General features: G+C 39.4%; 1 protein-coding gene across 1 annotated transcript; it reads left to right on the top strand.

The window, feature by feature from the left end:
• The first annotated feature begins 1,113 nt into the window (after positions 1-1,113).
• Positions 1,114-21,711, top strand: Exoc1l (exocyst complex component 1 like). Its single transcript, XM_051198224.1, has 3 exons — positions 1,114-1,518; positions 13,579-13,709; positions 21,303-21,711. The coding sequence occupies exons 1-3, from the start codon at positions 1,398-1,400 to the stop codon at positions 21,567-21,569; spliced, it is 519 nt and encodes a 172-aa protein (XP_051054181.1). The 5' UTR covers positions 1,114-1,397; the 3' UTR covers positions 21,570-21,711.
• The last annotated feature ends 1,791 nt before the right edge of the window (positions 21,712-23,502 follow it).

Here is a 23,502-nt window from a genome sequence, read left to right as displayed (position 1 = left end):
GCACTGTCTGCCAATCTTGTTCAGTTCCAGACCTCTCTCATGCCACTTCCGCAGGTTCTTGCTGAGGTGGTTTGAATGAGAACAGCCCCCAAAGGCTCCTATGCTTGAATGCTTCGACCATAGTTGATGGAACTGTGTGGGAAAGATTAGGTTTGTCCTTATTGGAGAAGTTGTGCCACTGGGGGTGGACTTCGAGGTTTCAAAAGCCCACACCAATCTCCCTCCTCTTCCCCTCTCCCTCCCTTTCCCTCCCTCCCCCTCCCTCTCCTTCCCTCCCACTCCCTGTCCCCCTCTCTCCCTCTCTCCCTCTCTGCTTTTCTCCTGCCTCCTGCCTGTGGATCAGGATATAAGATTTCAGCTACTGGTCCAGCACCATGCCGACCCTCTGGCCTGCCTGCCTGCTGCCACACACTCCCAGCCAGGAGGGCGATGGACTCATCCCCTGGTATAGTAGTATAGTAAGCAAGCCCCCAATTAAATGCCTTCTTGTATAAGTTACCTTGGTCATGGAGTCTCTTCCCAGCAACAGGACAATGACTAGGATGCTTCATGCAAATACCCTTCCTCTCATGTTTTCCCTTCCCTTTTATGTGGTGTTCTCACTTCCACAGTTCAAATATACATACTTGGTGTCACACTCCTCTTTTAGACCATAAGCTCCTTGAGAAGAGAAAAATCATCCTCTGAGAAACAAATGTAACGAATGCTTCACTCTAGCAGGTGCCTAATAAATTTTAATTTGAGCAGGAGCACAATAGAATTAAAGCAGGCCCGTTTAAATGCCCATCTTTCAAGAAAAATACTCAGGCCTAGGAATTGGTGCGAACTCTTGGAAGCAAAGGCTGTGTGCATCACAGAAGAGCGAAGGGAGGAGGAGAGGAGACCTGTTGGAAGTGTCAGGAGTAAACACGGATGCCTTTTTCTGGGCAGTGAAAGCGAACTTCTTAATGGAAGCTGATCCCAATCAATAGCACCAGACAGCTGATTTATATAATGGCCTCAAGCTGAAGTAGTGGTCTCTCTATGCATACTGCTGCTGTGAAAGGGGAAAGGCCGCCGACCCGGGGACTCCACAAGTAGATCTGTGGCCATCTGTCAGTATTCATCAATATGTTCCTCCATCAGCGAGCCCAGAGGAGAGCTCCCAGAGAGCAGCTTGCAGCGTGCCGGATGCTGAAGATGCCGAGGGGGTTAATACTGGATTTGGGCTGCTGAGGTGGGGCTGCCACTGCGCAGGCACCCACTGTCAGGAGCCTGGCCTTTTGCTCCTAGTTAGAAGGTAAAGAGAGGGGAACCCGGAGGCTTGCACGCCCAAAAGAGACATCTAAGCTGCAACAAGCAGCGGTGGCAGCACAAGGAAAAGTGTGAGCTTGAACAAGAGTCAGGTGGAACCCGAGATGTCATCGCTGGTGAAGGAGGACTTGGAGAAAAAACTGTTTAAGCCTCTGGCACAGAATCTCTGCGAGTTTATTGAGATCGAGTTCTCGGTCCAGGACAGGTATTACCTCTGTGTGTCAGGTAAGCAGAGCTTTCTGGTATCATTTCAAAATGCAAAGAGATCAAAAATGAGTAAGGTGTGTAGGGGAATCGTGTCTGTCCTCCAACCCAGCTCAGGCATGCGTTTAACTAGCCAGGTTAAGGAATGTATATTCTACAGACCTTTAAAGTGCTGAGGTGAGCACAAAAAAAAAAAAAAAAAAAAAAAAAAAATGTTAGACATTAATGGTTCAGAAGTGAAGCTGGCTTTCTCTCTTGGTTTGATCATGTTTGTTCCCTCCAGTCTTTTATCTAATTTGCTTCAGGGAGTACAGTTTTGTTGTATAAAGGCTCACGTTTAAAAAGCCAGTAGCATTCTGATTATGATGCAATGCATTGAAGAACTGACTTATACAGCCATTCCTAATGTCTTTCTGTGCTACAACAGAAACAGAACCTTAGACTTTTCCTCTAAGGACCTACAGAGACTTTCTGCTGGTTACTTTGGAGGAAGAAATCCTCTTTTAAAGCATTCTCTTACAGAAAAGCAATACCAACACTTCAATAGTAAAACTAGTTCATGAAGACAGAACTTCAAGGAGGAAGAGACAATCCCTAATGTAGAGATCTGATGTACAGAGTATTTAGTATAATATTTCCTTCCTGTTTTTAAAATACATGAAAATTGTCCATGCACCAGCTTTTGCATTAATGATGATCTTCCAGACCTTTTATGAATTTAGATAGAAATGTTTGCATCCTTATTGAATTTGGTATGCAGCCCTCCCATTTCCTGGCCCAAGCTCTCTGTACGGTTCAGGGGCTGAGCAGAAAAGAGATCAGAAACTCTAGGGTAGATGTTCCTGCTAAAGGCAAACACCCATTTCATACAGCTCAATATCTCTTTCCTCCTGATAAATGGATTGGAGCATTCTAAATGTGCCAATAGGAAGCGAAGCATCTTTGGAGAAAGTGCTAAGAATTCTTTAAAATTTTATAATTCCTAATAAATATAGAAGTATTTATCCAATGGTAAGAATAGTAGTACTTATCCAATACCTAAGCTTATTTTACTACACATCCAAACTATGGGGATTTGGCATTTCAACAAATGCAAGAGACTTAATCAGCTCATAAAATGAATTAAATTATGTAAGAAGTAAGTTAATTACTTAATAGACCACATTTCATCCTTATCACCCAATCACTGAATCACAAGGTATTTTTACCCACCATGCTAAAAAGGATGCCCATTCTAATATAAAATATAATAACGTTTACCTGTTATGATTCATTCTTTAGAAAAGTAGCTTTTCACTAGGTAGCACTGGCAGCATTTTAATATAAAAAGTTTTAAAAATAAAATACTCATAGTAAGTTATGAATCTAGTTTGCCAAACATGAAACATGTCTTAGTGACTCACTCTAATAATTATATGATTATATATATGTATTAGCTAATATATATGAGGATATATATGTGTGTATATATATACATACATACATATACATACATACATACATACACATATATCTTACAATTAAACATTTGGCAAGTATTCAGTGATTCTGACCTGCACCTGTACTAAGGAAATCAAGCTCTTCTTGGGACAAGGAGAATATGATTTCATGATATTCCACATAAAGTTAACACACAAAGAAAGCCTTGTTAGTTCCTCACTTTTTGTAGCTATACTTCATGTCCATCAGTCTGGGCACACTTTCCAGAATGTAACACATTTATTATTTATTTATTTATTTATTTATTTATTTATTTATGTTAAGACAGGGTTTCTCTGTGTGGCTTTGGAGCCTATCTTGGAACTCACTCTGTAGACCAGGCTAGCCTCGAACTCACAGAGAACCACCTGCCTTTGCTTTCTGAGTGCTGGGAGTAAGGCCTGTGTCACCTCTGTCTAGCTGTAACATTTTCTTTTAATAACCAATAAAAAAGCATTTCAACCAAATAGCAGTTTAAATGATGTTTGACAGTCCTGAGAATATGACTATGCTTTACCTGGAAAACATCTATCAACATGAATCAAGCAAGTCATTGGAAATTTGTTGAGGCAAGTGACTTCATACTTCAAGCACTGACTATCTTCAGAGAGTAGAGTTGAATGATTGCCTCTTCATCATCTTTAATCCAGTGACCTCTACTTATAAGACCCATTGGTTCAGAGTAGTTGTATTCCATCGTTCATTTTCCTGATTAAAGATAATACATTTAACTGGGGTTGATCTCCCTTCTCATCTGAGTAGGGTCCAACTTTTGCAATGGTCTCAAAAAAGGATGTTTTCTATGAAATCTTGATAAGTCTATGGCTGATATCAAAGCAAAGAGTCATAAACTCAATGTCCCTCTCAGTAGTTAGCTACAAAGTACGTTGGGCATTCCCTGGGACCCACATTCTTGGCATCTCAGGCTTTGCATGGTGATTTCTCCCTGGGACTAGTTTACCCCACCATAATACACCACTATTCCTGGCAGTTAAAAGCTGTATCTTCCAGTGTATGGTGGGGCTCTGTTTCTTGCAGATGTGAGAAAAAAAATAAGTCATGTGTGTGAAGAGAAGAGTTTGAAACTCTGTGTTGTAGCATTAGCCAAAACTGAATGGGAAGTAAAAGGACATGGTAGAACAGACCTGGAAATTCTTGACATCAGATCGTATTGTGAAATATGGCTCCGATTTGTTGCCTATCAGCTGTGAAGATGGGGATAAGATATTTTATCTTTACGTCCTTATTTCTGACATCTCTAAGATGGAAATAAGAACAGGAGAGTTGCACATATGAACTCACAGTGGTTATGACAGTATGTCTAAGACCTGCAAGAGCTCAAGCTAGATAAAATCCCTTCCCTAGCTGAGGAGCTATTGGCAGCTGATGGCTGCTAGAAGAGGGAGTCTGTTCTCTTTAAGGGTGTGGCGCTTGCCTAGTTGATCATGTTCCAATGGATGATCACATACCCAAGAGCACATTGGCAGTGCAAATTAAACTTGATAGTTTAAAAAAGGGTGGGGAGGGCACAAAGTTGAGCGGGTAGATAAGGTGGGGGATGAATCTGGGAAGGGTTGGGAGGGGGTAAATAGGATCAAAATACATTATATGACATTCTCAAAGAACTAGTTTAAAATGTAAACACCTATAAAGTGCTCCCCTGCTATTCTCCCTTCTGAATTTTTATTAATGATAGTTTATATTCTATAGGCAAGCAAAAGCAGAACCTTAAAAGAGGTAGCTTAAAGTTTTAAAATATATAGAAAAATATTTAATATCAATATATATATACTGGGTTTTGTGTGTGTGTATACAGTAATTACATATGTACAGTAAAAGTAAAATATATAATAAAGACTTGATATACTCTGTTACCTTTTAAATTATGCATATGCTCATATGTAAATTATTTTAAGTGTTCTTATACTTTTAGGAACACAGTTTTCAATCATGTTTTTTAATAAAAATCACTTTAGTGTAATGAACTCACAAATAAATACAGCATGCACCTAGATTAAGTTACCCACGCAAACAAATACTTGGCTAGTCTCCACTCTATGCATTTTTTATATTTCTTTCTTAATTAAAAAGTGGTTTTCCATACAGTATATTTTGATCATGTTTTCCCCTCCTTCCAGATCCTCTCCACCTTCCTACCCACTCAGCTTAATATTCTCTTTCCTCACACACATACAATCTCTCTCCCTCTCTTTCTCCTTCCTTCCCTCCCTCTTCCTTACCCCCTCTTCCGCCTTAAAAAAAAAAAAAAAAGAAACAAAAGAGAAAATCAAAACAAATAAGCAAAAGACCAATAAGACAAAAGTGCCAAAACAAAACAAAAAGTCCAAAAAAAAAAATGCCATTGAGTTTATTTGGGGTTGGCCAACTACTGGTGGACCTTCCCTGGAGAGTGGTTGATAAAGCCCGTGAGAGTCCACTGGAAAAAAACAGATTTTCCATTTGCCAGTAGGTAGCAATTGCAAATAGCTCCTTGGTTAGGGTTGTGACCCTTGTCTGCTTCCTCTCTCAATGCTGGGACCCCACCTAGCTTGAACCCGTGTGGGTCCTGTACATGCTGCCACAGTCTCTGTGCAACTATGCATATTAGAGAACTTCAGTACAGTAGGAGTGGTCATTCTGAAGCCATGGAGCTTCACTTAGAGTTTTACATTTTCACTGTCATTACATCTTTATGTACTTACCCACTACGAAAAAAAGAAAAACAGCGAGTGAGTTGAAACTAGAAAACCATTTAGCTTCATATCGTCTTTCATGTCTCGGGTGTCTTTTGTCTGCACTGTGTCCTTCCTTATGACCTAATATTACCCTTTCCTGGTCCCTTTTCTAAATATCATGTTGTACCCATGTTTGCAGTTGTTTACTTAGATGTATTTAAAATGTCTAATATTGTGATGTCATCCAATCTCAAATTGGAAAAAAAAAAAAAACCCTGCATGCTCTCCCTCATGTGGACCCTAATCTATAACATAGACACTCGTAAGTATTAATTTGAAAATAAGTGATGCTTGTCAGAGTTATGAAGACAGTGAGCCTAATTTTTTCTACTCATTAGGTTTTGATGCCACCCAGAACTTTTTCCTCCATGACCCAAAGCAAAGAACAATTTATTCACATTAATTATACTGTGAGTATTGCATAAAATAATATGCATAGGAAGCTGCTTGGAAGCCTCTCCAGGGCTTTGTTCAGAACCCCTGGGTAAGTTTGTGCCTTCCCAGGATCTTATTCACAGAGAGCACAAATCTGAAAGATGTTTAAAAGTTTCAATTTCTCTGAATAGTTGAAACTTTTCAATAGCAAACTGAAAACAGTACTGCTGATTGATGATGATTTGTGAGAATGAAAGTCTGGGATAGTGTTTTGAAAAGTTTTCATATTCTTAAGAATTGTTATCATCATGGCAATGTAACAAGACTTGGGCCATGATATATCTATGCTGCCATGAATACCTTCTGAGCATGGAATTGAACACAGCCAGCATGTCTGTCTATCTTTATTCTGTAATAGAACTATGAACACACTTGATTCTGCAACAGTATAGAAATCTTTGGCCCCAAAGAGAATACTTGGAGAAATTATACTTGGAATGCCCTCTCATTATCTATTGTTTAAAAGAGGGGATTTAGAGTTAATCTATGAAGTAAATGTACTAAAATTGCATATGACACAAAAGTTATCACATAACTTGGTTACAATCAAAATTGTGATATGTGAAATTTTGACCACCAAAGTACTTTCTCTCTCTCTCTCTCTGTCTCTCTCTCTCTCACACACACACACACACACAAACACACACCACACTCATAACTGTGTATACACAGTACAAAGAAGTACACATACACACACTAAACAAATAAATAAAATCAACAATACACAACATATTCTCACCAATTAATTACATGAGACAGATTTTTCAAATGGCAAATTTAGCACTTTGAGACATAAAAGTGGGAATCAAAACAATCTTCTAGTCCAAGCCACGTACATATAGAAACTTCAAAATTTTAAAGAAGGAAAACTACTTAATCATTTTCATTATTAGGATGAAGCATTGTGGATGAGATAAACGGAAGAGCTGTGAGGTGTGCCTACTCAGAGTCAGGCACAAGTTAATGCCTGACTTAATGCCATTTCCATAAATTCTTTCTTTTCATCTCCAATCAGATTAGATGTCTTGCAGATGGAGCAACAATCACAAGAAGTAATTAACCTGAGGTGACAGATACTCTAATTCCAAACCCAAAACTTCTTTCCACTTGATTACAATTCTGATAAGAATAGCTGCACCTCTTAGCACCTGTGTGAAGACACTGCAGGGACATCATATGTGTTGGTTATTTGTCACTTCTCATAGACAATAAAGCCAAACCACAGTTGACAAGATCACCAACCGGTAGACAATGGAAGCTAGAAGGCCAGGTTCATCTATGGTTCATTGCTTTCAGTAGGTACACTAAGGATATTCTAGAATGGAGCTGATTAAACAAAGCTGGAATAAACCCACTGGATGGATAGTTTTGTTTCTTTTATATTTCTGTTCCTACAAAATCAGTTTCTTTCTTTTCCACATCTTGTATTTCTCTAAGTTTACCAATAACACAAGCCCTAACTTGCTTAAATCCAATCATTTTACTATTTTGAAGACTCACAGTGTAGCCTGAAATGAATTTTATAAAGATATTTCTAGAAAAATATTATTTGAAAATATGATTTTGATGAAATCTGCCTTAGCCTTCTCAAACACAAGGCATTAGCAACACAGTGTGACATTTCACTGAGGCTTTTAAAAGTATTTCATGATAATTTCTTCTGTTATTTAATTTAAATGATCAAAACCATTACATAACACCAGATTATAAAACAACAAAAACATCTATTTAATGCATTTCTGGGAGACTTAATTGTGAATTTCGAGTTTCCTCGATTCTGACTAATTATTTTAAATCAATTGGCCAGTTCTCTTTTCATTAGCCTCTTAAATAGTGGTAGCTCTTTTAAAGGTGATGGTAAAATTTTTTAATGACAAAGCTTACTATAAAATTAAAATTGTGATGACTACAAAGATTGGAATTCTGAAAATATCTACTGAAAAATAAAACCTGGAAAAAATAGAATAAAATCTCAGATACAAAATAGGTTGCTTCTGAAGCTCCCCAGGACTGTATATATCACCTCTAAACTGTAGATACCACCCCTAAGCCATAGATATCACCCCTGAACCATTGATGTCACACCTAAGCCATATACATCACCCCTAAACCATAGATATCACACTTAAACCATAAATATCACACCTTAATCACAGATGTCACCCCAAACCAGAGATATCACTGCTAAACCATAGTTACAAACCAGATCCTCTAAGTAAGAGAAAACAACTCTCTAACATTTACACTTTATAAAACACATTTGGGTTCTTAAGACAATGTGACAAGTTTCCACTTTCCAACTGTGTTAATGTGGAGACAGCCACTTAATTCCAGCTGGCAGCCAAGCTCAAGTGTGGGAATTAGGGATTGGGTCAACTCCAGCCTCAGCAGACTCCTTTGGCTCATGGCTAAAGGGAGCTCTTGGAAAGTCCTTAGCTCTAAAGCAGGCTGTTTTGTCAAATGAAGGAAGCTGTTCTACATCTGCAGCACATCACCATGGACAAGTTAACTGTCACACACATCCTTATGTTTTCCGAGTCTAGCATGAAGGAGATAATGACAATTATTGTAAGGAAATTTGATGACTGGTAGGAATTACCTTCTTAATATCTTTTGTCCTCTCCCTACCTCCAATCCATCCTTTATGGAACTTCCCAAAAGAATGTTTTAATGTTTTCGTAGCTGTTCAAAGTGCTAAGAATAAGAGACTGTTGAATGCTCAGTCCTAAACAGGACACGGGTACACCCCTTTCAAAGCCAGGGAACAGCAGGAAGGGCGGCAGGCAGGAAAAATTATAAGAGCCAAAAGATAGGGAGGCATGCTGTGAAATTCTTCTGAATTTTAACACAGCTGCAGCATTCATGTGCATGCCATAGCTGAGGCTACCTGCACAATACACACACACACACACACACACACACACACACACACCAAGATAGTAGGGGGGTAGAGCTAGTCAGGGAGAGGAAGGAAGTTATCAGGAGTGGAAGGAGGATAGCACAGGGTGATGGGAATGAACATGATCACATACATTGTGCATGTGTATGAAACTGACAAAAATAAATATGCAGAATATAAGATAATATCATGATGTAAATATATTTAATTAACAAATTATCTGTGCATATCATATATGTAATCAATATAAGCTTTGCTTGCTATATCAGCACTAGGTGAAGAGAGGCAGATAACCTGGGACTCCCGGTCAGTCGGTCTCACCCACCCAGTGAGCACCATGCTGGTGAGAAACCTTGTCTCAAAAAGAGAGGCTGAGCAGGACTGGTACCCAAGTTTGGATATATAGAAACTTCTGAATAAAGTCTAAAGAATATATATGTGTGTGTGTGTGTGTGTGTGTTGATTCAAGAAAAGAGAATGTTCTAAAATGTAAATCATGTCTCTCCATTTACTTAGAAAGCCCCCACGTGTACACAGTTTTCAGAATAATGTCCAAACCTACTCTAGTCCTCTCAGGAACTAACCCCTCCCTAACTTTCTTCCTACCACCCATCCACCATCTTGCTTCATGCCAACAATACTTAATACTTGCCACCACTCAAAAGCTGAGTGTTTGGTGCCTTTGAACCCAGGCATTGCTAAAAATGCCTTTATCTCATTCTTCATTCTAGTAAGTTCTGTTGCCCTTAACAATTCAGATCCCTCCCTCTCTTGGAGTCTTCCCTCCTGCAGTCAGGTAGATAGCCACACCCTCCTCTATTGTCTTGGACTTGACTTGTCCAACAGTGTCTGTCATAGCACTGCTTGCCCCTTTAGGGTATTTTCTTCTGAAGCCTCCATTCTCTGCAGAGAGCAGGAATGGTGTCTTATGGGAATTCATTGGATTTTTTTTTTCAATTCCTAGCATTGTGCTTGATTCACAAGGGACATTTAAATATTTATCGGCTTAATGAAATGGATGAGTGGTTCCACAGTCGATCAGCAGGCTTTCATAACTTGTAGACTATGCCATGGGATTTATTCCCTGAAAATCATACATTCATACTTTCATACAGTGTCCAATTATCTCTCCAAATCTCTTTACCCCAATTCTCTCTCGGCCCCTCTGCTGCTAGTGAGACAGCAAACTGGGGCAATAACAGAGTCTGAGTTCTAACTAGACAGACACACCTGCCTCCTTGGGAAGCTACAAAACCTTCAGTGCCCCCACTTCAGCCCACCAGCGTACTCCTTGTACTCTTGTCTTTCATCTTCCCAAGGCTAACATCTAGGCCCATGTGCATGGATCTCCTTTGGGGCTAGAGAAATATGGAAGTGCAGAAACACCAACTTCTCACAATGTTGGGAAGATCTCAGAGTCTCAGCCTTCATTCACTCCAGGATAAGACCTATAATTGATGTCTTCCCCCGACATGCATTCAATGACTTCCCTCTGTCCCTGAATGTGACATCTCTTCTCTTCAAAATCCCTAGAACATGTGGTGTATGTCATACCCTTTAGCCTCTCTTCCTGCTTTTAAAATCTTACCTGGCCAGTGGCCTGCATATAGCATACATGCTATCTGTATTAGGGCATGGAATCCTCTGCAATCCACCTTCTCCAGTCACCACAGAGAAACAGCCTTCAGGACAGGAATAATGGCCTTCCTCAAGTGGGATTCAGACCCATGCCTCTCTGTCTCACTTAGGTGAATCCATAGGATTGTCCTCAAACTCTGAGATATTCTTATTATCTGATTTCCATGGCATTATGCCATTGGGCCTGCCTCTTCCATTCTCCACCAACCTCTTAGCTGTCATCTTTCCTCTCTACTCTCTCACTTCTTCCCCCTTAAAAAAAATCCTCTTGAGTCTAACTTTGAAAACAGTTCCACGGACACAAGTCTCAAATCATTCCAAGACTATAAAATGTCCATCTCAATCCCTTCTGAGGTAATTTACAGACACCTGACTTGTACATCAAATTTATCCCACCATCAGGACCATGCCGTGTCCCGATTTACTACTGTTGTTTCGTTTCCACCATGTGGCATCCTAATCCAGAGTCATCAAAACATCACCTAAACTTTACTTCAAACTGTCTGTTTGTTTATTACTCACACCCCATTCACAGGCTGCTAACAGCCCTTACCAAACTAAATAATAGTCTTCAACAATGAATGTCTACTGGGCACTATTCTGAGTCATTCGTGTGCTTTAATTTGTCCATATAAGTCCATTTTACTCCCGTGTCCCCTTTCTGACACTAGTAAGTGACATTTGTTGTCTAGAGATTACTTATCCCTTGTAAGCCACACTGCAGTGGTGTCAGGATTTCACTCTGGAACATTGCACAGCCCACTGAGCCCACTGGGAGCATTGGCTCCCAATGTCCTCTAGCTCCACACTCTTCTCTAAGGAGTCCTGTGCATTGTGCTGCCAGAGAAATTCTTGCACACAACACCGTGTTATTAAACCCTGGCTCACAAAATGAGGGGGGGCTATTGACTAGGTGGTACCCTGAGCTTGCATGGAGCACCTGACACAATGCCCTCCTGTTGGACTTGTCAACGGGCTCAGACTCCCTTATCTAGGAGCCTGGACAACTCTGAGATCACTGGTCGCCTCAGAAGTCCCCAGTTTTGGATTCTGCAAGGGATGAACATAAATATCACAACTCCAGAGTGGTTTCTGCCTCTTTTGAAGTTCAAGGTCATTCAAAGCATTTTAACAACTTTCCAAACCTAACTAATCTTATTGTTCATCATATCTAAATACCAACCAATCTATACAGTCCACTCTCCTTCTTTTACCTGGCAAAATTTAGCTTTCATTGTCAGGTCCCTCATACTGTCCCTCTCCTAGAAGTGCCCACACAATGATCCTCTATTTTCACATGGGGCAGTCTGCTCTTGTCACTCATCTATGACTATGAGTACATTGTAATGTATTGCTTTATATCTACATAGCTAGAAGGTCACATATCTTAGTGTGTTTTGTGCTACTGTAACGAACTACTTGTGACTTAGTAATTTATAAATAATATATTTATTTCTCAGAGTTCTAAGGGGAGATGAGATAGCCAAGATAGAGAGGCTCACATCTGGTGAGAGCCTTGTTACATCGTCTGAGGTAGATGGCAGAGAGAAAGAAAGAGTGCGAGAGTGAGAATGAGAGGAAAAACAAGATGCAGACATTATGCCCGACATCCATTTATTGGTAACATACTCCCTCAATAGCTACCTCACCCCTGCAATAGCACCATTGATCCATTCATCAGGGCTCTGACCTCATGACCTAATCTCTCTTTTTAAATTATTTACCTTTATTTTATGTGCCTTTCTGTTTTTGCCTGCATTTCTGTGTGAGAGTGTCAGATCTTAGAGTTACAAACAGTTGTGAGCTGCCATGTGGGTGCTAAGGATTGAACCCGGGTCCTCTGAGACAACAGCTTAACCACTGAACCATTACTCCAGCCTGATCTACTCTCTTAAGGACCTTGCCTCTCAACATGACTACAATGTAGATGAAGTTTCCAGCACAAGAACTTAGGGAACCCATTTGAATAACATTAGCATGCCAAAGGAAACCTCCCAGATCCAAAGTAATCTTTTCCTAAAATAAATTCGAGTCACACTCTGAGAAAACACAAGTCTCCAGGTGACATTGACCATCTGAAAACAAACTTTTAGGCATCTTATCCCCTCTGCTATCTTCTTTCCATAACCTAGATATGACCCATGGATAGTCTTGTCTTACTGAAATCCTGAGTTTCAGGGTAAAAACCAGGTCTCTTGTCTCCCTGTGACATTTATAATCTATTCAGCAAATAGCAAGCACTCACTAAATACTGAGTAATTATTGACTCATTGATAATTTTAACAGAACAATGCAATATTTCAGTGAGACCAGAGACAAATGATTTCAGGACCAGGAGATTATTATTCTCATTATGTCCACATTAAATATGGAAGGATTCCCCCTGTGCCTTTCAGAGTGGAATGTTAAAGCTGTCTGGGCTGGTGACACACTTTTAACACTAGAGTTGAAGAGACATGTGTGACAATCTCAAACATTACCAAACAAGTCAGTGAAAGCTGTGTCACGGGCAAGTCTGCATTCAATGTCTCACAGCAATTTCAGAAGGAAGTGTCACCATTTTGTGTGGCCACCCTTCAGTTCTGAGTTGCTGTGCAAGCAGAGCTGTTTGCTATTCGTACCTTACTTTCTTACATGGTCACCCAGTAAGGTCCTGACTTGCTCAGATGAATGCCTTGTCCTCCACTGTCTGCTTATGACCCACCTTTTGTTTTCTGCCTCACCACAAAATTCAGAGTTCAAAGTGTATCGCTCGGTGTCCTGACAGACAACTGCCACGGAATAAATCTGGGGGCATGGTGACAAAAGTCCAGTCACTCCAGGACTTACATTGGGAGTTGGAGAATGTCTAAAGGAAGAGTCTGTATAAACCAAGTAATTTTTCCTGTCCTACAGTGACCAAAACTGATGAAGTAAAAATAATCATGGTGAAGCACTACAGAGTAGGTCTGGATGAGAAGTACGAAGTAACAAAGAAGTGGTCTTTGGATGATCTGCAGATGATCGATGGCAAAGAAGCTGATACCGTAAGTGTTAGCATTCTATAAAGGTAGTCCAGGATTGGTATACTGGACATCATTAGATTCGATGTCCTACTTTATAGATTCTTGGCATGTAGAAAGTGTTAAGATGACATTAGATTGTTCTTAAGTGGTATGAATTAATTTCCTGGGATGATCTATACTGGCTTTTATGGTTTGCCTTTATGAGTTAGAATCTGAATTTTGTTTATAAAATCTAAAAGCATCTTTCCTAAGCTCTTCTTAACAGGTTAAACACCATCCACCAGTCAGTCCTACAACTTTTCCCCAACAGATGACGTTTCCAAGGCCACCCTTTCAAACCTAGGTTTTTTTGTTTGTTTGGTTGGTTGGTTGTTTGTTTGTTTTGGTTAAGTTTTGGGGATTCTTTCCTTCTCTTGGCCATAAGCATTTGATGTTGCCATCAACTGACTGTTCCAGTCAAAATTTCTGAACTTTGTCATTTTCTGAACCATTGTGTATTCTGTTATTACTTTTTGGGTCACACCTAGAAACACCCCTTTCAAAAGTGAGTGTATTTGACAAGACTCTTGGTCAAAGGATTGAAATATGTCATTGTTTTGTGTCCTAAGTACTCAGATTTTCTGAAAATATATTTTACCTAAAAGTTGAAGATTTTGAAACTGATTAAGCATGTCTACAAGTTAGATTAGTTTGCACCCAATACAAAATGTTAAACCTTAGATTTTACACTTAAGTATACATATGTGTATGTGCATTTATATATAAAACAAATGTAACACAAATAATAAAAGTCCAGAGACAGATATTAGAGTTCAAGCTGAAGAAAAGCAAAGCAGCCAACCACTAGAGATCACTTACCTCTGTAAGACCCTCAGAATGAGTCTTCCAGTTTCGGTCAATACCCCAAGAACTCAATGTCCAGTCCAGTTGCTGCAACATGCAAGAGGCTTTAATGAACAGGAAACATTTGCGCAAATGGGCTCCTCCAGCACGCAGGCTAGAGAGAAGCCCCCTCCCCCAGGCCCAGGTGTTTTTAAAGGGAAACCCACAAGCTTAGGGAGGGGGTGGGACCCTCTATCCATTGAGTATGTGACCCTTGGAGGCAGATGGTCTGCTATTAGGATCAACAGACCTTAGGGCCTCAGGGTATGCTAATTAATTTTCTTTGGGCAAACCGGAGTTGCAGCTATCTCTTTGTTTCCTAAGGACCCTATTCACCACCTGCTGACTCACAGGAAAGGAGGAGCAGTGTGAATTCTTGTTATCTCAGGGCCTTGTGAGAGGAAGTTAGCAAATTCCAAGGAACAGATATTGGTTAGCTTTCCGGGTCAGACATCTTTCATTTTCTTTATTTTATTTTATTTTATTATTATTATTTTTTTTTTTTTTTTTTATTTTATTTTTTTTTTTTTTTTTTTTTTTTTTTTTTTTTTTTGGTCTTTCACCTCTACCAAGGATGGGAGATCCTAGCCTCAATGTGGATGGAGACTAATTGCCTAAGACTGGATGGATGACAATTCTGAGATCCTGCTCCTGTCTTATATACCTCTGTAGTGCTGGGATTAAAGGCATGAACTCTGTTTCTCTTTTAGACTGATTCACTCTCATGTAGCCCTGAGTGGCCTTGAATTCACAAAGATCCATCTGCTTCTGTCCCCTGAGTTCTGGGATTAAAGGCATGCACCACCACCACCAGCATGTATAGATAACTAGTGTAATTTCTGGGATTAAAGGTATGTACCACCACGGCCTGGCCTCTATAGGTTGTGGTTTGCTTTGCATTCTGATCTTCAAGCAAGCTTTATTAGATCATAAACAATATATCACCACAAACAAATTTTAATGATAATTCCTTGAATGGTAGTGCTACAAATTTTGAGTTATTTTCTTCCTTCTACTTTTGGTGCTTACCAATTTTTTTATATTTCTTGACTCTTATGAGAAATAGCATGTTTACCAATTCATGGTTTAGAAATTAGCCATCCTCATTCATTTTTAGCCCATTTGTCTTCCCTCCTCTCATGCTCAAATATTACTTGTGTAGTAATTATTTCTACTGAGTTTGGCCAGTGCCTGGTGACATATACATGAAACCTGTCAATTTTGATACATTTGAAGCAGTTAACTGTGTCCTATTTCTTCCCTACATTTTTTTGGCCTCTAATTCCGTCGCAAAATTATTGGTTCTTCCTTTTTCAATTTGAAGATCATGGTCTTTGAAAGTGAACCAGATAAAAAAGGAAAGCTTGCCCTTTCTGCTTCTCTCATTACTTACGGACCTTCAATAAATGGTAAACTTCTAGGAGAAACACTATGTTGCCCAAATTATCTTTTCTGAAAGACTTTTCTTCCTGCCTCCTCTGGGAATTTCCACCTTTCTCTTGGGATTGAATTCTCAGGAGTAAGTGCTTATTCATTTTTGTCAATAGCAACAATACAGTGATTTTTGTTGATGGTAACAACCCAGTGGTAAATAGAGCACTTTCAAGCCAGTTGCCAACTTTAAAGTGGAAAGAGCTGAAGTTAAATTCAATTTGTAAAGCAGAAGCAAAAATAATTTTGGATTTGGAGACTGACTGGTGTGTAACAGGAGACAGGCTCATGAACCAAAGGTGGGTTGGGCTGACTGGGGTCTCAGTTATTGTCCTGGCTCTGCCAGTAACTACATGAGTCACCTAAATGTCATTTCTTTGAAAACTATTGCCCCAATTATTCAGACGGTTACTGCAATCCATGAGTTCCCTTCTCAGCTCTAGAATTTTAGCAGAGAAGGAGAGGAGGGTGGGAAAGAGGGAGAAAAGGAAGAAGGGACTGTATTCTATGTATATGCTTGCTCAGCCTAAAGGCTAAAGGAAAATCTCTATCTTTTCCAAGTATCTCAAAGACACGAAAGATTTTTTTTCTCATATAATGAGGGGCAAGTGTTGGGAGAGAAAACTACCAGGAGGCACAATCAGTATGATTTTCTTTGGTCAAAATCCTCTGTAATTGTCATTCAACTGCATATTGACAGGTAGAAAATACTTGTGTGACCAGCAGAGGGCTGGCTTTGAAATCATTGCACCCTTATATATTTTTATTTTGTAAACAGTCTTACTATGTAGCTCAGGCTATCCTGGAACTCATTATACATCTCATACTAGCCTCAAAATCACGAATATCTTCCTGTATCAGCCTCCCAAGTGCTAGGAATATAGACATGTACTACTATGGCCAACCCGTATATTACTTCTTTTAAGCATTTGTGTTTGTGTGTGTGTGTGTGTGTGTGTGTGTGTGTGTGTGTGTGTGTGTGTGTGTGTGTGTGTAGAAGGGTGCCTGTTTGCAGTTATGTGTGTGAGTATGCTTGCCTATGTGTATGTGAGGTTGGTGGTAACCTTCACATATCTTTCTCAATTGCTCCTCGCTTTTTTGTATGTGTCTTTGTTTTTATTTTTGTTTTCTGAGACAGGGTTTCTCTGTGTCCTAGAACTCATTCTGTAGACCAGGCTGGCCTTGACTCAGAGATCTGCCTGTCTCTGCCTCCCAAGTGCTGGGATTAAAGGTGTGTACTGCCACCTCCTGTCTGCTCCCTGCTTTTTCTTTGAGGCAAAGTCTCTCAGCTATTGCTATTTTTGTCTAGACTAGCTAATATAGTACCAGTAATCCCTGACTATTGAGCATTTGGAATCCACCTATCTCTGTTTGCTTTCTGCTCCCCAGCACTAGGGTTATGAGTACATGCCGACATGCCTAGCTTTTTACATGAGTGTCTTGGAGATTTGAACTCAGATACTCATGCTTGTAGAGCAAGCACTTACCCAGTAAGCCATCTCTCCAGCCTCTAGTCTAGAGCATGTTTTTTGTTTTTGTTTCTATATTAATTAATAAACTAAGGAAGTATTTTAATATTAATTATCAAAGGCTGTGCAGATCTGAGAGATTTTCTGTTTATTAAGTTATATACTAGCAGCTTATATAACTGATCTTATATACAAACATATCACAGTTACATAAGATTACAATCCCATCTAAAGCAGCGGTTCTCAAGATGTGGGTTGTGATTCCTTTAAAGGGTCCAACAACCCTTTCACAAGAGTCACCTAAGACCATGAGAAAATGTATATATTTACATTATGACTCATAACAATAGCAACATTAGTTATGAAGTAGCAGGGGAAATAATTTTATGGCTGTGGGGGTCACCACAACATGAAGAACAATATTAAAGGGTTGTAGCATTAGGAAGGCTGAGACCCACTGGTCTAAAGGGGAGAGTCAATTCAGATATAATTTGTGCATGGTTATAACAGGAACTTAAGTGATCATTAGTGTTCTTGTGTGGTTTGGACCCTACCAGTCTGTTTGTTATTTAGGGCAATGGTTAACTCTATCTCTCCTTCCATGGATGCACTTCACATCAGCCCAGCACACATTTGATGAGAACTTAGTAGTTGCAACAGATAAATACTAGGAATGCAAAACAAATCATTTAAACTCTTTGCCCTCCAGGCTAGTTAGAAGCTGGGCAGATAATGTATTTTGTGAATAGAAATGCATTTTGAACACTATCGCAAAGCATTGCCTTTCCTATTAATAGCAGCAGGGATTGTCATGATTTTAACACATGACTAAAAAAAAAAAATGCGAGAAACAGCAAGAGCTATGTTAATATTGGGTTACTTGTCTATATTGGACAAAAGACTTTGTGGCTCTCACTGTTCTGCTAAAGCTTATTCCACATTGTTCACTTTAAAGTTATCAAGTTGGTAAACTGAACAATGTCCAAGCATAGATGTTCAGTGTGTCCCATCTGCTTCCAAAATAGTATGAAGGACCAATTTGTTCATACTCATGGGGAGAAACCTATGGCTTCCTCCAGAAATCTATAAGAGGGTTTGTTCTCTTCTTCCATTCTTACTCCTCCTCTAAAATTCACTGGAAAGGCTTGATAACTACACATTATATGCCATTTTATTTATACAACCTAAAAGACATGGATGTTCCAAATAGTCTGTGCTACTGTTTGCTTTTTCTTTTCCTTTTATTGAAAATGGATTTTTTTTTCCTCATTTACTATGTCTTGATTATGGTTTCCCTTCTCTCGACTCCTCCCAGCTCCTTTCCTCTTCCCCTCCCATCTGAACTCACCCCTTTCTTTCTCTCACTAGAAAACAAACATAGGTGTGTGTATGTGTGTATGTGTGTGTGTATGTGTCTTTGTGTGTCCATGTATGTCTGTGTCTGTGTGTCTGTGTATTTCCCATCTTTTGATTTGCTTGTCTGGGATTATTTATTCTTTGTGTTTTCTTGAGTATAGTTAACCACTTTAGTTGGAATTTTCCTTCTAGCACCTTCTATGAGGATGGATTTATAGATACTGGTTAAATTTGGCTTTATCCTGGAATGTCTTATTTTCTCCATTTATTGAGTGACCGATTCACTGGGTAAGTAGTCTGAGCTGGCATCTGTGGTCTCTTAGAGTCTGTAGAACATCTGTTCAAACTCTTCTGGCTTTTAGAGTCTCCACTAACAAGTCAAATGTGATTCTAATAAGTCTGCATTTATGTTTCTTGATCTTTTCTCCCTTTCAGCCTTTAATAGTCTTCATTTGTTTTGTACATTTAGTGTTTTAACTATTCTGTGCTCAGGGGCATTTCTTTTTGGGCCCAGTATATTTGGTATTCAATATGCTTCCTCTACCTTGATAGGCAGCTCCTTCTAAGGGTTAAGGAAATTTCCTCTATGATTTTGTTAAAAATATTTTTGTGTCTTTGACCTGCATTTCTTGGCTGTTTCCTAGATGACCTCAGGTTTCCTGGATGTTCTGTGCCAGGAGGTTTTTAGATTCGACATTTTTCTTGACTGAGGGATCCACTTCATCTATCATGTCTTTAATGCCTGAGATTCTATCTTCCATCTCTTGTATTCTGTTGGTGAGGTTTGCCTCTAATGTTCCCGTTCAAGTTCATATTTTTTTATTCCCAGATATTCCTCAGGTTGTGTTTTCTTTATTGATTCTATTTCCTTTCAGGTCTTGAACTGTTTTATTCATTTTTATAGATTTCTTCAAGGGATTTATTAATTTCCTCTTTAAGAACTTCTAACATATTCATAAAAGCTGTTTTAAGGTATTTTTTCTTATGCTTCAGCTATGTGGCAACACTCAGGGTCTGCTGTGGTAGGGTTGCTAGGCTCTAGTGGAGACTTGTGTTCCTGGCTATTATCATTGTGTTTTTTATGCTAGCATCTAGGCATCCAAGTTTGGGGAGATATTAATTCTAGTTGCTGAAATCCAGTCTTGTCTTTGTTGGGTGGGTATCTTGTTCTTTGGTTTCTTGTTGTCCTCTCTGGTTCTCAGTAGAGTGTGGTGGTTATGGGTTGCCTGGTAGGAAGTTCTTCTAGACTCCTGATAGGTGTGACCATTGCAGTTTCTAGGTAAAATGTGTTCTTAGGTATTTGGAATTGACACTTAGGAAAGAGAATGGGCTAGGGAAGATTGAAGGGTGTCCATAGTAGGGAGGAAAGCAGGGTGTTCTATTGGAGGCATGAAGGTCCTTGTGCTCACAGATAAGCATTAGGGGAACCAGGAATATTAAACATGCTTCAAAGGGAGAAGTGTATGACCTTCTTCCTACCTGTTAATAGCCTGATGACTTTTGTGCTGTCTGTGTGGGCCAAGACCATACCAGGTCCTCCTCCAGACCCTTAGCTTAAGTTTGGTTTCTCAATCTGTAGAACCTGTCTTTATGAAAGATATCACCTGTACTTTACAAATCGTTTCAATGTAGTCATGTCTCAAGCTTTGTTGTAGTTGTGGGATTGAGTTATCAAATGGAAACTTTTTACCAAATTACGCTGTGTTTATATATGCCTAAAATAAATGAATTGATGTCAATGTTTGAACCAACACTGAGTCATGTTATACTGAACTACCTTTGTGTCTCTGGGATTGTAATCCACAGTGTTCTACCAGGGTCTGCTTGTTCCCCTGGGAATGGTGGCAGAATGTAAGGAGATGCCAAAACAGCTAGTTTTCTACAGAGCTAGGAAAGTGGATATGGAGGAGAGCAGGGGGGAGTGAAGATCTAAAGCTTGCCTGCCATCTTTCCTGGCCTATTTGCTTCTCTGGCAGACTTGGCTGACAGGTTCCCATGGAAAGCCTGCTGGACTTGTGAGCTGGGACCACAGCTGAGTGAGGAGGAAGGTTGGAGGAGAAAGTCTGTGTGATCCACTGGAGATGGGGGCAGAGAAGTGGAGTTGGCCAAAGCAGGTGGTCTTCTGCTGAGATGGTGTGAGACTGGGGGATTAGATTTGGAGAAGAGGAGGCAGTGGTGGAGAGCTGCAGCTAGGCTCCCTTCTTCTCTGGCCAGAGTAGCTTGTGGGTTCCCAGGGAATGGCTGCTGGAGTTGGGGGCTGGGATAAAGATAAGAGTGTACTGTTGGCTTTCAGGAAGTGATTCCATTTGGCTCTCCTAACTTTGGAAAGCTGATCTGTAGATTTTAGAAATATGTCTGGTACTGATACTTTACAATCGATAGGCACCAGCCAGCAGACCATGGGAATTCAGGAAATGACTCTGAATAAAAAGTAACCGGGTCTCTCTCTCTCTCTCTCTTTCTCTCTCTCTTCTAGGACAATCCATTTTTTGATCTGCACTTCAAGAAAGTGTACAGCTTGGAGGCCTATAGCTGTGCCTCTAAGTACTCCTTTGCTCGAACGGTGAACAGGCTGAACCATGTGTATCTTAAGAAGGATTTACACATCGTGAATTTTGATTCGACTTACATTAACGATGACTCCATTTGGTCCTCCAACAACAAGGACTGCCTGGTCCTCATGAGAATATGCTTTTATGCTTTCAATCTTGTGTGCTTGTCCCTGTGTCCCCTGCCACTTTAAAGATGTAGGCTGAAGTCCTTCTTCAGTGTCTGAAGAAAATGTCTCTCCAACTGAATACTGATAATCAAAAGTTTGTTTTGCCTTTTCCTCAATGGCTATTATTAACAGTAAAATAAAATGAGGCTTTGTGAATTGCAGTGAAATGTGTTTTAATGCAACTGTTCAACAGTTGGAACACGTTGGGTCAGTTGTGTTCCACAGTAACTTTGGAAGGTGTTGCCTAGCTTGGGCTAAGTTAGATCAAGAAAAACTTGAAAAGAGAGCCTGGGTTTATAAATAAGATTTATATCTTTTGAAGTTATCAGTATTGTTCAACACATTCGTCAGATCTAAGATAATTACTCTAAACTCTCAATGACCTGTATTGTAGAAATGTAAAGAAAATCTTCAAAATTTGTATAGAACCACAAAAGATTCCTGGTATCAACAACAAACAAAACCTTGAAAAATAAGAACAATGTTGGAAGACTCATGCTTTCTGCTTTTGAATCTCAAAACAAAACTATTAAAATTAAAACAGGGTGGTTCTAGCATAAGGATAGTCCCAGAACACAAAGATACTGAGTGAAAAGGAATAATATCTTCAACTGAGTTAGACACATACCTCACATCATCTATAAAAATGTAAATGAATCATTAACCTAAACATAGTAACTAATTCCATAAATGATTAGAATGAAATATAAGGGTAAATGTTAAGGACTTTGGGATTGACACTGGATTCTTGTAATGTCAAAAGAAAATTAACTAGACTAGGCTTCATATAAAGATCTTTTTGCATTAAAGAACATTATCAAGAAATTGAAAAAAATCCTTGGAGGAAAGAACCTATCTTCAAATCATCTGTCTGAAAAAGACTTTAAATCCAGACACACAGAGACTCAGTGACATAAAACAACCAGGTTTAAAAATGAGCAAAGGACATTGACAGGCATCTCTCAAATATACATATAACCAACAAGCATGAGAAAGATGTTCACTAGTCATCGGGAAAATGTATATCAAAGGCCAAGAGTCAAGTCCAATCTGCCTTCACATCTACTAGGATGATTATGTCTTATGAAATGAAAAGGATAAAAGTTATTGAGGGTGTGGAGTGACTGGAGCCTTCTTCCATTGCTAGTGGGGATGTAGATGTCATGGCCATGTAAGAAATGGGTTGATGATGCCCTGGATCAACATACTCCCAGGGAGTCATGGGACCAAAGAAAAAATGCTGACAGATCCAGATTGCACAGAGTACAACTTACTGGAGACTTACTAGCAGAAATGTAGGTCTTGGTGGACAGGATACCATTTGGATCCTTGCAATTTGGGTGAGGACAAAAGTGAATTCAATTAATCTAGAATGTCTAGAAGGGACACTAGTACTAACGTGTCCCTTAAAGTACTGGTATTGGTGGCCTCATCATTCTGGTGTCAGTTGTGAAACACACATCACTCAAATATTGTAAAACACACATCACTCTAATAATTTGTTTATTTTAACTTTCTGGGAAGCAAGGAAAGAAACTGAGTAGTGATGGTCAAGGGTAGCCAGAGAATGTGCAATTCAGCATTCTGTACAGGCAGTTCCTAAGAAGCAAAGTTACCAAATGACTCAGCATTTCCTTCCAAGATGCAGACCCAAGCAAATTCAAAACAGTGACTTGAATAAATAGTTGTACACCAATGTATAATCTATTGTGTTGGTTTATAATTATGTTTGCAGCATTCTTTGTAATACCAAAAGAAGAAAACATCATGTGTCCATCAAAAGATTAAGGAATTGACAAAAATATGGTATAGCCAAGTAATGGAATATTATTCAGCCTTAAAGAGCTAGAAGTTTTGATGCATGCTACAATGTAAGTAAACTTTGAAAACATTATGCTAAGTTAAATAATTCACAAATGAAAGGACAGTTATTGTATGGTTTGACCTTATGAAATAT

Source organism: Phodopus roborovskii, unplaced genomic scaffold, assembly GCF_943737965.1.
Source record: "Phodopus roborovskii unplaced genomic scaffold, PHOROB, whole genome shotgun sequence".
Taxonomy (NCBI): Eukaryota; Metazoa; Chordata; class Mammalia; order Rodentia; family Cricetidae; genus Phodopus; species Phodopus roborovskii.
This window is presented reverse-complemented; position numbering and strand designations above follow the sequence as displayed.